Source organism: Oryctolagus cuniculus, chromosome 17 (genome assembly GCF_964237555.1).
Source record: "Oryctolagus cuniculus chromosome 17, mOryCun1.1, whole genome shotgun sequence".
Classification (NCBI taxonomy): Eukaryota; Metazoa; Chordata; class Mammalia; order Lagomorpha; family Leporidae; genus Oryctolagus; species Oryctolagus cuniculus.
In genome coordinates this window covers 59,883,597-59,899,635 of record NC_091448.1, presented here as the reverse complement: position 1 = coordinate 59,899,635, position 16,039 = coordinate 59,883,597, and the positions used below count along the sequence as shown (strand labels likewise).

Here is a 16,039-nt window from a genome sequence, read left to right as displayed (position 1 = left end):
CTCTCTCTGTCTCTCTCTCTCACTGTCCACTCTGCCTGTCAAAAAAAAAAAAAAAAAAAAAAAAAAAAAATCCCAAAGAATCTTCCAAATCAGAGATTAAATTACATTCAATATGCTTTGGAGATAATTATTTTATCATGGCCTGTTCCTTCTGAATATTAATAACTCACGTCTAGCAAGTAAGTCCATTATATTCCATTTCTTAATCATAATAAGAACTATTGATGATCAAAGCACACATCCCATTAATTCTGTCTCTAAAATTTCATACCTTCCAGATTGAGTGTTGTTGTTTTTAAAAATTTATATATTTCAGAAGCAGTTAAACAGAGAGAGGGAGAGACAGAGAGAGACTGATCCTCCATCCGCTGGTTCACCCCCAAATGGTCACCAACAGCCGGGGCTGGGTAAAGGAGACATAAGCCAAGAACTCCATCTGGGTCTCCAACATGAGTGGCAGGGGACCAAGCACTTGGACCATCTTCCATTGCTTTCTCAGAAGCATTAGTGGGAGCTGCCTCAGAAATGTAGCAGCCAGGATTGGAACTGGTACTCACATGGGATGCTGGCGTTTCAGGAGGTGGCTTAACCCACTGAACATAATGGCCCCTCAGTTTTAATATTTTAAAATAACTACAACATTTAACTCATTATTTCACTAATTATTTTACTTACTTAGAGTCCTCCTTCTCATCTTTTTCTTCTTCATCTTTCTTTTCTTCTTCTTTTTTTTCTGTTTTCTCTGTTTTATCTTCTTCTTTTTCTTCAACTTTTTCTTCTTGTGAGGGTCGGGCAATTTGCTGCTAAAATGAAACAGTTTGTAAAACACAAATGTACCAGAAACAGCTCTTCACACTGTAATGACAAATTATAATTATCTAAAATTTTTAATGATTCTTACAACATAGTCATAGATTAAAAGTCAGTCCATGATTTTTAATGCAGTCTATCGAAAAGTCAAACTCACATGTGAAAAAAAAAGTGCTCAGATTTTTGGACTGATTAATGAGGTAAAAAATATTGACTCCACTTAGAAATATAAGGTTGGTTGCCTTTGTCTATAACCCCTACGTCTAATCTGTCATTCAAGTATTCCACTTCTACCTTAAAATTTGACAACACATACATTTATCTAACTACCTTTCTAATGTTAGGTACTTAATATATTCCCATTTTTTCATTATTATGGGTAATGCTATGGGAAATACTTTTATACTTGGGAAGAGGGGAATGTACATTTAATAGACTACTAGATAGCTATGGTGATACTATGACTGAAATAATTTGAGAAAATACTAAAGACATAATGAAGTGAAAAGAAAAAACATTTAGATATCTTTTTTTTTTTTTTTTAATGTATTTGACAGGTAGAGTTACAGACAGTGAGGGAGAGAAAGGTCCTCTCTCCATTGGTTCACTCCCCAAATGGCCGCCACAGCCAGCACCACGCCAATCTTAAGCCAGGAGCCAGGAGGCTCCCCCTGGTCCCCCAGGTGGGTGCAGGGGCCCAAGCACTTGCGTCATCCTCCACTGCTCTCCCGGGCCACAGCAGAGAGCTGGACTGGAAGAGGAGCAACCGGGACAAGAACCCAGCACCCATATAGGATGCTGGTGCCACAGGCAGAGGATCGACCAAGTGAGCCACAGCACCGGCCCCACACTCAGATATTTCTAAGCTGTAATTAGAATCACAATAAGATGTACATGGACAAAGCCTGAGAGAGAAAAATGAAGAAAGTGAGTGGACAGATTATGGACCCTTTCATCTTTGATGTCTCAACTGCTAAAACTATGACACTGAAAGAAAAAAGTGAAATTAAGCTTGCATTTATTCACCTCAGAAACCAATGCTGCATAACCTAATCAGGACTGAGCACCAGTATGTCTTCACAGCACAGCCCGTGGGCCCTGCACATCTCCCTCCAATCCCCATTTCTCCCACATTCTTCTTTGCTGTGCTGGACTCACCTAAACATCCAGCACTTTGGTCTATTTGCCTGAAACACTCTTCTTACCTTTCCTTGCCTGGTAAACTCCCACATGCCTTCTGAGATTCAGTTCAAAATGCTGCATTTCCTAAGAGGTGTTTCCTCAGACTTCCAGAAAAGGAACACCAGCCCTGTCTCCCTCCTTCTCTGCCACATGTCCACACCCTGGGGGCACTATCACTAGGGGTGCCTACTGTCTGGTTATCAGCATCTATCCGCTGTGTTACTGTTTCATCAAAGATAAGGACTCAGTCTTACTCATCTAAGTGTCTGCTGCTCCTAGTGGAGCATGTGATAACAGGTATCTATATATGCTGCACATGGCATAAATCAAAGCCCTTTATTCCAGCTATGTGAAAACCATTTGCCATCCCATCTCAATCCTTCTTCTTTATTTAAACTAATGTCAATCCTGCCTCATAATAACTCTACCTGTCCTTTACCTGTTCCTTTCAACAGACAATATGTATGTAAGTTATTTAAATAAAACTTTCCTTCACTATTATTATTAATAATTTGACAGGCAGAGAAAGACAAAAAGAGAGTGAACTGCTATCAGCTCGTTTACTCCCTAAATGCCTGCAACAGCCAGGGTCAAAGCAGGGAGCCAGGAACTCAATCCAGGTCTTCTAGATGGGTGACAAGGATCCAACTATTGGAGCAATCACCAACTGCCTTCCAGGGGCTGCATCAGCATGAATCTGAGTCAGACCCAGAGCTGAAACTCAAACCCCGGCACCCAATGTGGGATATGGATGTCTTAACTACTCAGCCAAATGCCCACCTCAATTCTTTTTTAAGATCTATTTATTTGAAAGGCAGAGTTACACAGAGAGAGGAGAGGCAGAGAGAGGCAGAGAGAGAGAGAGAGAGAGAGAGAGAAAGAGAGGGAGGGAGGGAGGGAGGGAGAAGAAGGGAGGTCTTCCACCCGCTGATTCACTCCCCAGTTGGCCGCAACAGTCGGAACTGTGCTGATCCGAAGCCAGGAGCCAAGAGCTTCTTTCGGGTCTCCCATGTGGGTGCAGGGGCCCAAGTACTGGGGCCATTGTCTACTGCTTTCCCAGGCCATAGCAGAGAGCTGGATCAGAAGTGGAGCAGCTGGGACCCGAACCAGTATCCATATGGGATGCTGACACTGCATGCGGCAGCTTTATCTGCTATGCCACAGCGCCGGCCCCTTCCCTTAATTTTTAATAGCCCAGTCTTTTACTTACTCACACAAGCTAAAACTTGACCTGTTCCTATAAATAATGAACACCTTATTGACCCCTCCAAAATAGATGTCACATGTGCCTTCTAACCCAGCAATGAGAACCCTTTTTGTTGCCAAAGACATTTGGATATTTATAACATCATTCACAGGACATACAAAATTATCGACTTAAAAAAATTAGCCTGCTAAGGATTTACTGAATTTCGAGTCTTGTATACAGTTGCCTTGGCAGGGCCAAACTGAACGATTTTATGGGCCTTATACAGCCCACCAGCCAGAGGTGCCCTACCCATCCTGAGGAAGGAAGAACAATCAGTATCCTTCTTGGTTCTTATTGCCATTTGCCAAACATTGTTGAACTAATATTTTACAAATATGTCCTTGTTCACATTTCACACCATCTACCTATGATAGCTTTCTCTCTCTTTTGGGGGTATGGACTGATTTCATGAATATTCCCTAGAATGCAAACATGATTTCATTACATGACTTATCATGCCTCAGCATTATTCTTCAGATTTTAAAATGCACATTGGGGCCAGTGTTGTGATATAGGTTAAGCCTCTGCCTTTGACACTGGTATTCCACATGGGCAACATCCAGCTGCTTCATTTCTGACCCAGATCCCTTCTAATGTGCCTGGGAACGCAGTAGAAGATGGTCCAAGTCCTTGGGCCTCCTTATCCACATGGGCGACCTGGATGAAGCTCCCGGCTCTTGTCTCCTGGCTTCAAATCAGCCCACCCTTGGCCACTGAGGCCATTTGGGGAGTGAACCAGCAGATGGAAGTCTTCTCTTTCTGTCTTGGCCTCTCTCTCGCTCTAACTCAGTCTTTCAAATAAATAAATAAATCTTAAAAAAAAAAAAGTTCCCCAAAGTGATTCAGCCAGTAACCCAGTTTGGGAGACGCTCTCACCTCAACTCTGGCCACAGTTTTTACCTGTCACCTATTTTCCCACCTGTAAACTTATGGAAGATCATATTCTCTACTTTCCATAATATACATCATACACCAAAAAGGGGACAAGTTTTTTCAATATACTTCAATTTACAAGTAAGTGTCAACTACTTTTCACTAATTTCAAATAAAAATAAATTTCTTTAAGAAACGGAACACCATTTGAAAAACAAAAAGAACTCTCACAATCCAACAAGAACAACACTCTATAATTTTATCTACTAAATCTTTTTTTTTTTTTTTGACAGGCAGAGTGGACAGTGAGAGAGAGAGACAGAGAGAAAGGTCTTCCTTTACCATTGGTTCACCCTCCAATGGCCGCCGCGGCCGGCGCACCGCGCTGATGCGATGGCAGGAGCCAGGTACTTATCCTGGTCTCCCGTGAGGTGCAGGGCCCAAGTACTTGGGCCATCGTCCACTGCACTCCCTGGCCACAGCAGAGAGCTGGCCTGGAAGAGGGGAAACCGGGACAGAATCCGGAGCCCCGACCGGGACTAGAACCCAGTGCGCCGGCGCCGCAAGGCGGAGGATTAGCCTAGTGAGCCGCGGCGCTTGCTCTAAATCATTTCAACACCACAATTCCCTCACTTGTTTTTCCAACAGTCTCAATTCCTTATCCTGTCAGTTTCCCATTTTTCTGTGCATTTATTACTTAAACAGAAACCTGGGAAATCAAGGATATTTTCAAATTACTCACTGTGTCTGCTTTACCAATGGAAGGTCTTTTTGAGCTCTGAATCCCTTACAGGCTACAGTGGCTACAATTCCTAGTTCAAATGCTGATAACCTCACTCTGCCACAAATGCAGCGTCTATTTGTTACTCCAAACCAGGGAAAGGACACACCAATGACAAAGCTCATCTTTTGCCCAGCAAGTGAACTATGTATAGCCTGTAGATATGATGGGGACATCAGCAGACAGCTGGACAGTTTCCTCAGATAGGGACAACACATATCATCTTACTTCAAAAAGCCCTTAAAAGATAAATTTCAGGGCAAAAAAATTTGAAATTTATGAGTAATTTTTTCATAATATGGGATCTTCAAAAGTCCATGGTTTTCTCTAATACTTTTCTTCTTCTAGCTTCAAACAGGACTTCAAACAAAGTAAGCAATGCCACACATTTCCTGCAGCCTGGAATCCAGTCAACAGCTGACTTCACCCCCTTCCCTGGTGCGAGGGCCTGAGGAGCAACGGTTGCACTGGCTTACACTTGTCAACTGGGAGAAGCAGCAGCTCTGTACAAAGTATGGATACGGTCCAAAGAAACGGAAGGACCTGCTGGAGTAGAGTCTGCCCAAGTTTGTGGTACCTCTCCAGAAAAACCTGTCACCACGCTATAATGACCAGGCGACAGTGATACGAGAGGACGTGCAGTTAACAGCAACCACAGAACTTTCCTAGTGGCAGTACACATACGGACCTATCCCAAGGACTGCCACTAACATTAGAGAGAGAACAGAATTAGCTCTGGTTTAGAAAAGAGGTTGAAAGGATTTCTCCGTTTCAAGGCGTATCTGTAAAGCACTAATCCTTGTGGCCAGGATGGAGGTTACAGGTGAGCTTCCTCCACCCTCCCCAGTACACTGGCTGGAGCAGGAGCGCTCAAGTCCCTCTGAAAGCCCCCTGTGGTGAGGGGTATGTGTACATTAACAAAGAAATGCAGAAGAGGACTCAGTTTTAGCTAGGTCCTCTTACAGCAAGATGAAAGGTAATTTTTGCTGAAATTCACTACTACTATATCTAATATCTGTATATGTATTTATATGTTAAAGGCTCAAGTCTATAGAAAACAGAAAAAAAAAAACATGGATTTCCAGAAACAGCATACCTAAACTTAAGAACAAGAAGCAACAGTTAACTAAAACTGTATGAGGAGGGCAGGCACTGTGGTGTGGCAGGTAAAGCTGCTGCCTGCAGCACCGACATCCCGGATGAGCACCATCCGGGATGGTCCCGGCTACTCCACTTTTGATCCAGTTCTCTGCTCATGTACCTGGGAAGGCAGGAGAAGATGGTCCAAGTACCTGGGCTCCTGCACCCATGTAGGACACCCAGAGGAAGTTCCTGACTCCTGGTTTTGGTCCAGTCCAGCCCTAGAGACTATAGCCATCTGGGGAGTGAACTAGTAGACAGGAGAGTATCTCCCCCTGCCTTTCTCTCTCGGTACCTCTACCTTTCAAATAAACAATCTTTTTTAAAAATTGACCAAGGCAGAAAGAACAAAGTACTGCTTGACCACTGGGAAATACTTGCTTCAAAAATGTACTTCAGGCAATAAGAAGAAAGTATCTTATGCCTATAATTACCAAAATATATTAGTAACTAATCTTTAAGCCAAATGAATTTCAAATCAATTTCCTAAAGAATAAATTCCAAAAAATACACCACCGTGGTAGCAATAAAGATAATCACAGCTACTACTTACTGGGCACTCTCTAGATGCTCACCCTTACTCCAGGGATTTACACAAATAGCAAGTGTCATATTAACCCTGCAAGTTGAATACTACTGCTCCAACACTCACAGACATGGAGAACTGGGCTGAGCACATAAAAAGACTCATCGAGAGTTATAAATAGAGGAAGAAGCATTTTTAGGACTAAAGCTCTTTCCATCACATCCAATTTTTTAACCTGTCCGACCAGCCAACAGTTTGGACAGAAATTCATCCAGTACCCAAATTACTTTGGGGGAAAAAGAAAAAAACACCACACTGACATAAAAGATAGTGGTCATAATGAAAGACGACCATGGACTCCTATGAAGAGCAAATGAAGAATGTGGTTCCTGAAAACTGACTTTATGCTTTGCTATAGGTTACTAGGAGGTACCACATATTCTGTCGGCGAGGTTATGCTGTGAAGTGCAGCATTTCTCAAGAAAATAAATTACCACTTCTAACAAAAACAATATAAACAGACTCAAGTTATTACTGACATGTAATTTAATTTTTTTTCTGACAGGCAGAGTGGACAGTAAGAGACAGAGAGAAAGGTCTTCCTTTGCCGTTGGTTCACCCTCCAATGGCCGCTGCAGCCGGCGCACCACGCTGATCCGAAGCCAGGAGCCAGGTGCTTCCACTGGTCTCCCATGAGGGTGCAGGGCCCAAGCACTTGGGCCATCCTCCTCTGCACTCCCGGGCCATAGCAGAGAGCCGGACTGGAAGAGGGGCAACCGGGACAGAATCCGGCGCCCCGACCAGGACTAGAACCCGGTGTGCTGGCGCCGCAGGGGAGGATTAGCCTATTGAGCCACGGCGCCGGCCTTTAATTTGTAATTCTAAATCACCAATACTTCTGAGTGCTTCTTGGTTTCCAATCTCTAATATGCATTGAATTAAAATATATCTAGAACCATAATTATTTGTCATGGGATACTAACAGATTGAACTATAAAACTGGTTTGAGGAACAGTCATTTCACCTAGAGGTTAAGACAGAGGCAACCTTTATCAAAATGCCTGAGATCAAGTCCCAGCTTCATTCCCTATTCCAGATTCTTGTTGATGTTCACCACAGGATGCAGCAGGGGATGACTGAGACAGTTGGGTCCCTGTCACTCACAGGGGAGACCTAGACTGAGTTCCCAAGTTCCAGCTTCAGCCTGGCCCAGCCCTGGCCACTGCAGGCATTTGATTCATCATGGGCTTTGGAGAATGAACCAGAGGATATGAACTTTCTCTCAAATAAATAAAAAATTGAAGACTTAACAGATAAATTAAAAACAAATTTGCAGTTGAACCTTGTTTAAAAAGTAGATTGGGGTAGGGAGCATTTGATATAGGGGCTAATATGCTGTTTGAGACACCTTCCTCTCATATCAGAGTACCTGGGTTTAACTCCTTGTTCTAGCTCCTCATTCTAGCTTCCTGCAAATGCACACCCCGATAGTCAGCAAGAAATGGCTCAAGCACTTGGGTCACTGCCACCCACGTGGGAGATCTGAATTAAGTTCCCAATGGCCAACTTCAGCTTGGCCAATCCTAACCATTGTATACTCCTGGAGAATGGACCACTAGATGGCTTTTTCTTTTTCCCTCTTAATACATAATTTTCTAAAAACATACTGTTTCCAGAAAACATTAACCACATCTGTAGGGTAGAATATTTCATAGGAAACAATGACCCAGGAAACATAAAAAGGTTATGGCAGTGAATGAGAGAACTGGGTCAAATAACTTGTATCTGGTAACCAGGGCTACCCAGGAAGAAAGGGACTAAGACCCTTCCACATGGGAAGCATGGCTGTGTGAGATCCAGAAGAGACTGAGCCATGCCGACAAACAGTCAGCAGCTGTGAGAGCACAGGCATGCAAGTCCATATTGCAGGATCTATATGGGTGTGGAGAGCAACAGGAGATAACACTTACACAGCAGCCTCACTGGTAATGCATGCATACACGAGCTGTGACAGCTGCTAATGGGTTATTTTGGTAGAAATAGTTTTGAAACCACTGAATAGCAACTGTGAAAACACATACTTGTGGGAAAAAAAGTGCCTTTTTAGGTAAAGTACTTTTTAAGAGTACAATTATCTAAACTCCACAAATGAAGTTAATCTGTAACAAGATCAGGTCCCAGGTATTTCAGTAAACAACCCTCTACTCTAGTGACTATGCTACACAATCTTTCTCCCTCACCTTACCTTGTCCCCTCCTCAGACAAAAGGACTGATAAGGATGGCATGTTAGGTAGGTATTAAGAGACTCGTATTTAATTAAAAGATTACTGTTAACACTGAAATGCAAGATTGAGCTAACAGGAAAGGTTAAAATGTTTTTAAATTAATCTCATCACACTAGAAATGTAAAATACATTCAAAATAGAAGACTTCAAAATAAGCATGACATCCTATTTAATAGAGACATCAACCTCTAAAGTGTATGTTGAGTGCAAGACTCCTTTTCACATTTCCACCAACCCTGAAACACCTTTCACAGAAAAATGACACAAACCACAAACCTGGTTTCTCCCTCTTCGTTTTCCATAATTCCTTCTGACTAGGGCTTTATAATTCTCATTCTTCTTGGTTAAATAGTAATATAAAACACAATCAGGAACACTCTGTAAGGAAAAAGATTTTTTTTAATGCAGTAACATTTTTAAAAAATCTAATATTTTCAAGAAAAATTTCTGATGTTCTCAAAACATAAACTGAAGAGAAACAAACATGACTAGCACTTTAAGGCAAACCTAGAACCCAAATATACACACACACACACACACACACACACAATGTAAATGGAAAGGATAGTTGTCTCAATACAAATTAAGATATCAAGAACTAAGAAACATTAACCAATATTCCCTTTACTGCTACATGTATACAAATGTTAAAAATATCTAGATATTTCACTCAAAAAAGGAAAACTAATTCACATGAAAAAAAAATTCACAGGAAATCAGGAGCCTGGCATTTTAATAAGACATTTAATGGGGTTCAAAATGCATTGCAATCTATGTGATTTGATCTTATATATAAGGTCAGAGCAGGACTTTGGTGCCCTGGTTAAGAGGTCACTTGAGGCTGGCGCCGTGGCTCAATAGGCTAATCCTCCAACTGCGGCGCCGGCGCACCAGGTTCTAGTGTTCTAGTCCCAGTCAGGGCACCGGATTCTGTCCAGGTTGCCCCTCTTCCAATCCAGCTGTCTGCTGTGGCCAGGGAGTGCAGTGGAGAATGGCCCAAGTGCTTGGGCCCTGCACCCACATGGGAGACCGGGAGAAGCACCTGGCTCCTGGCTTCGGATCAGTGCGGTGCACCGGCCACAGTGTGCCAGCCGCAGCAGCCATTAGAGGGTGAACCAATGGTAAAGGAAGACCTTTCTCTCTGTCTCTCTCTCACTGTCCACTCTGCCTGTCCAAAAAAAAAAAAGAGGTCACGTGAGATGCCCATACTCCCTATCAGAGTGCCTGGGTTCAAGTCCCAACTCTACTTCCAATTCCAGCTTCCTGGTAATGTGCACCCTGAGAAGCAGCAAGTGATAACCCAAGGAATTGGGTCCCTACCACCCATGTGAGAGACTTGGACTGAGTTCCAGGCTCCTGAGTGGCCTGGCCCAGCCCTAGCTGTTGTGCGCATTTGAGAAATAAACCACCAGATATAAGAGCTTGGTTTCTCTACCTTTCGGAGAGGGGAGGGGAGGGGAGGGGAGGGGAAGGGAGGGGAGTGGAGGGGAGGGGGGAGGGGGAGGGGGAGGGGAGGGAAGGAAGAAATCAGGAAGCAAAAAAAAAAAAAAAGGTCATTTTTCATTAACCATAAAAGTTTGAGTTCTCTGCTTAGGATTTCTATTAAAATAGTAATTACCATTTCATATATGTTTTACGTAATTGTGCTAATCATAGAAGAATCTTTTTTTTTAATCAAGCTCTTTGCAAAATCACTTCTGCCTAAGTATTTCTATATGTTACAACACAAAAATACCCAAGAAACAACCAATACAAACCTAAAAACATTCTCAGTATAAATCATTTCTTACCTTCCTTTCCAAGTAAGATGCAATTAGTCCAAAGTTTTTTGGATGCTGGATAAACCTGAGTGAAAAAATAAAACAAAAACATGCACATACAAACATTTCAAAAATTCAAAAGAGAGAGAGAGAAGAATTTGGGAAAAGAAATATTATATACAAACTAATTCCTGCTATTCCTAATCATTAGAGACAACTAAATGCAAAGATCGCTAGGCACTGCCCAGAATGGCCTATGATAAAGCAGAGAAATATGTACTTTAAAAAAGCTCCCCAAGGGACCGGAGGTTAACGCCCTAGCCTGAAGCACCAGCATCCCATATGGGTGCTGGCTAGAGATCTAGCTGCTCCACTTCCAATCCAGCTCTCTGCTTTGGCCTGGGAAAGCAGTACAAGATGGCTCAAGTCCTTGGGACCCTGTACCTGCTTGGGAGACCTGGAATTAGTTCCTGCCTTTGGATCAGTACAGCTCCAGCCATTGCAGCCAATTGGGGAGTGAACCAGCAGATGGAAGACTTCTCCCTTTCTCTCTCGCCCTCTCTCTCTTTCTGCCTCTGCCTCTCTGTAACTCTGTCTTTCAAATAAAGAAAATAAATCTTAATCTTTAGCAGGCTAATTTTTTTAAGTCGATAATTTTGTATGTCCTGTGAATGATGTTATAAATAGCCAAATGTCTTTGGCAACAAAAAGGGTCCCCATTGCTGGGTTAGAAGGCACATGTGACATCTATTTTGGAGGGGTCAATAAGGCGTTCATTATTTATAGGAACAGGTCAGGTTTTAGCTTGTGTGAGTAAGTAAAAGACTGGGCTATTAAGAATTAAGGGAGGAGCCAGTGCTGTGGCTCATTTGCCTAATCCTCCACCTACAGCACTGGCATCCCATATAGGCACCAGGTTCTAGTCCTGGTTGCTCCTCTTCCAATCCAGCTCTCTGCTATGGCCTGGGAGGGCAGTGGAGGATGGCCCAAGTACTTGGGCCCCTTCATCCCCATGGGAGACCAGGAAGAATCACCTGACTCCTGGCTTTGGATCGGCGTAGCGCCAGCCGTAGTGGCCATTTGGGGAGTGAACCAATGGAAGGAAGACCTTTCTCTCTCTCTCTCTAACTCTACGTGTCAAATAAATAAAAAAAAAAAAAAATTAAGGGAAGGGGCGGGCGCTGTGGCATAGCAGATAAAGCTGCTGCATGCAGTGTCGGCATCCCATATGGGCACTGGTTCGAGTCCCAGCTGTTCCACTTCCAATCCAGCTCTCTGCTACGGCCTGGGAAAGCAGTAGACAATGGCCCAAGTCCTTGGGCCCCTGCAACCGCGTGGGAGACCCGGAATAAGCTCCTGGCTTCGGATTGGTGCAAGTCCGGCCGTTGCGGCCAATTGGAGAATGAACCATCGGACGGAAGACCTCTTTCTAATTCTTTCAAATAAATAAATGCTCCCCAAGGGCTAGCGTTGTGGCATAGTAGGGGCACTGGCATCCCATATGGGCACCAGTTCGAGTTCCAGCTGTTTACTTCGGATCAAACTCCCTGCTAATGCACCTGGGAAAGCAGCAGAGGAAAGCCCAAGTGCTTAGGTCCCTGCACCCACATGAGAAACTGGGAACAAGCTCCTGGTTCCCAGCTTTGGACTGGCCCAGCTCCAGCCACTGGCAGCCATTTATGGGGTGAACCAGTAGATGGAAAGTTTCTCTTTCTCTGCCTCTCTAACTCAGTTTTTCAAAAAAAAAAAAAAAAAAAAGAAAGAAAGAAAGAAATCTTTAAAAAAAAATTCTACAAAGTGATTCAGCCAGCAACCAAGTTTGGGAGCCACTCTTACCCTGACTCTGATCCCAGTTCTTATCTGTCACCTATTTTCACACCTATAAACTTACAGGAAAATCATATTCTCTACTTTCACAATACCCATTCAGATGCCAAAAAAGGGAACCAAGCTTTTTGGTAACAGTTCAGTTTACAAGTAAATGTCAAATACTTTTTACCAATTTACACAGAATTCTATTAAATAATTTAAAATTTAAATTACTTGTCTTTGAAGATCTCCTTCTCATGGTCAGTCCAAACATTCATAAACTGCCTATCTTTATAAACTTTCATAGGGTCCTCCATAAGCCCATTCATGTTGATGAACTTGACCCTTCTTTGTTCTGCATCAAACATCATAGGGGGGATCACAGAGAGTTGCCGCATTTGTTTCTCATTATTCTAAAAAAGAGAAAGAAAACAAACATCAAATTTAGAGTAAAGTTCAAACTAAAATGTCAATACCAGTGGTCTTAATATACAGTAAAACATATGTAGTTTACGACAACAGCAATGAATACCACAGCATCTAATGTATAATAATTTTAATGCATCTTAATAGCCACTGAAAAGAGGAAGAGAGTACATGCCTTTTTCACTTAGTAATAATCTACTATTTTGAGAAGAATTCTCTAAATGAAGCTGATACTTAATGAAGTTTCAGACCCAGAATATTTAAAGCTCAATGAAGTAGTCATATAGTTTGAATAGCACTTTGGAGAGCAAATCTTAATGTTATCTTAGAAAACAATTAATAAAAAAATAAGCAAATAGCCATCAAAATCTAAGTCCCTGACTTTTAATTATTTAAACTCACTTAAATAATAACTTCTGGCCAATTTCACATAATCAAAATTTAAGACTGCTACCCTTACTATTATCAGCTGATGTCAACTAAATCTTTGTTACATCTATACAACTCATCATTCTCAAATAATTTAGGAAGTTTATAATGCCAAACTTTCAACAAAAAACATTTACCAAATCTACAAGTATCTACTCAAACATAATGAGACAAGATTTTCCCTAAAAACTTTCCTCATAAAAGTGGATATATCTAATTGTCAAGTCTTCACAAAATCTAACTTTACAGGGTGCTCTTCATCAATTTGAATATCACACTGCCTTGAAATCACCTCACCTAACAAATCAGCTTTGGATGTTTATAGAGGTCCCCTACTAGAATCAAACTGTAAGAAAAATTATTTAACATGGATTTAGTCATCAAGGCAGAGATTATTGTTACAAATTCCAAGGGATGGATGTCATTTCAAACATGCATTTCAGAGGTAATTTTAAAAGCAATATAGAGGGGCCAATGCTGTGGCATAGTAGGCTAAGCCTCCATCTGCAGCGCTGGCATCCCATATGGGCACCAGTTCATGTCCTAGCTACTCCTCTTCCAATCCAGCTCTCTGCTATGGCCTTGGAAAGCAGAATTCACCCAAGTGCTTGGGCCCCTGTATCCCTGTGGAAGACCTGGAAGAGGCACCTGGCTTTTGATCGGCTCAGCTGCGACCATTGAGGTCATTTGGGGAGTAAACCAGTGGATGGAAGACCTCTCTGTCTCTCCTTCTCTGTTTCTAACTCTACCTCTCAAATAAAATCTTTTAAAAGGGGGTGGGGGTGCATGCTGTGGCATACCAGGTAAAGCCTCTGCCTGCAGTGCTGGCATCCCAAAAGACACCGGTTCAAATTCCAGCTGCTCCACTTCAAATCCAGCTCTCTGCTATGGCCTGGGAAAGCAGTAGAAGATGGCCCAAGTCCTTGGGCCCCTGTTCCCATGTGGGAGACCTGGAAGAAGCTCCAGGCTCCTGGCTTTGGATTGGCCCACCTCTGGCCATTGTGGCCATTTTGGGGAGTGAACCAATGGATGGAAGACCTGTCTGTCTCTGACTCTGCCTCTCTGTAACTCTGCCTCAAATAAAGAAATATAGTCTTTTAAAAAAAAAAAAAAGCAATATAGAATATGTCATCATGTTAAACTTTTCAATTTTTATCTATGTATTTGAGAGGCAGATAGAGACAGAGAGTTCTCATCTGCTGGTTCACGTGCCAAATTCCCATAATGGCAAGGGAAAGAAATCAGAAGGTATAGCACTCAATCCAGTCCCCCACATTGGTAACAGAGACCCAATTACTTGGCTATCAGTGCTGCCTCCCAAGATCTATACATTAGCAGGAAGCTAGAGTCAGGAGATGGAGCCAGAACTTGAGCTCAGGTACTTGAATGTGGGATGCAGGCACTGTAACTGCTAGGCCAAATGCCTGCCTTTATGGTTATGTTTTAAAGCTTCTGAATATACTACTAAAAGATGCAAAGTTATTAAATATATACATGTGGTTTTTCTGCATGAAATTTTCCAAGGGCAACAAAGTATTCCTAAAGGAGTATATCTAACACTGCCTGGACAGAAGTGAGGCTAACGTGCTCTGGAACATGCTTAGAAGATCTTAAATACAGCTTTAGGAATGACTGAATCCTCAACATTAACAGCGTAATGAAATGTTTGAGTAAAACAGTCCCATATGTCTGACTGAATATTACAATTGTCCTAAGGCCATCACTGTGGTGTAGGGTAACACCAGCGCCACGCATGCCTTATGGCAGCCATTTCAAGTCCTGGCTGCTCCACTTCCAAACCAGATCTCTGTTAATACAGCTGGGAGACCAGGAGACGGCCCAAGTGCCTGGGTCCCTGCTCCCACTTGGGAAACCCAGAAGAAGCTCCTGGCTCATGGCTTCGGACCAGCCCAGTTCCAGCTGTTGCGGCCATTTGGAGAGTGAACCACAGAATGGAAGATCTATGTCTCCCTGCACCCCCCTCGTAAATCTGCCTTTCATATAAATAAATAAATTTTTAATTACAATGATCATTAAAAAAGTATATTCTCAACAACAAAAACAATACTACTATTATGGTTTTTTATTTATTTTTTATTATTATAATTTTTTTTTGACAGGCAGAGTGGACAGTGAGAGAGAGAGAGAGAGAAAGGTCTTCCTTTGCCGTTGGTTCACCCTCCAATGGCCGCCGCAGCTGGCGCGCTGCGCTGATCCGATGGCAGGAGCCAGGTACTTATCCTGGTCTCCCATGGGGTGCAGGGCCCAAGCACTTGGGCCATCCTCCACTGCACTCCCGGGCCGCAGCAGAGAGCTGGCCTGGAAGAGGGGCAACCGCGACAGAATCCGGTTCCCCGACCGGGACTAGAACCCGGTGTGCTGGCGCCACAAGGCGGAGGATTAGCCTAGTAAGCCGCGGCGCTGGCACTATTATGTTTTGAACAGGCTCCCAAACCACTTTAGAGCCTCTCCTTGGGAAAAGAGGATATAAGAAGTCAAAAAGGAGGGAAAGAAAACCACCTACAAAAATCTATTTCTGACCAACAACAGTCTGACATCTAAAGTGGCTCAAGTACCTCCAGAGCTTCTACAGTATTTCATCCCCTCCAGGGATATTCTGACTAGAATTCTGAAACATAAGAGGCTGGAAGAATATATGACACACTCTTACTCAATTATGAATGCAAAACAGTAATCAACCACTCATAGAATCCTGCCACAAATTATCAAGAAACACAAACTCTGTATAAATGGGTTATTTTCTCATC

The 16,039-nt window shown here is 42.7% G+C and overlaps 1 protein-coding gene across 48 annotated transcripts in view; it reads right to left on the bottom strand.

Annotated features, from left to right (window-relative positions):
• NCOR1 (nuclear receptor corepressor 1) overlaps nucleotides 1-16,039 on the bottom strand; it is a 168,722-nt gene that overhangs the window by 75,804 nt on the left and 76,879 nt on the right. For 35 of the 48 annotated variants that reach the window (XM_051824416.2, XM_070061434.1, XM_051824415.2 and 32 more), the window contains 4 exons: nucleotides 12,651-12,829; nucleotides 10,638-10,692; nucleotides 9,124-9,225; nucleotides 676-803 (listed from right to left, as the gene is read on the bottom strand). In XM_051824416.2, coding sequence (XP_051680376.1) covers nucleotides 676-803; nucleotides 9,124-9,225; nucleotides 10,638-10,692; nucleotides 12,651-12,829 — 464 coding nt within the window. The remainder of the gene's footprint in view (nucleotides 1-675; nucleotides 804-9,123; nucleotides 9,226-10,637; nucleotides 10,693-12,650; nucleotides 12,830-16,039) is intronic. The other 13 variants (XM_070061440.1, XM_070061427.1, XM_070061439.1 and 10 more) reach the window with 1 other exon arrangement.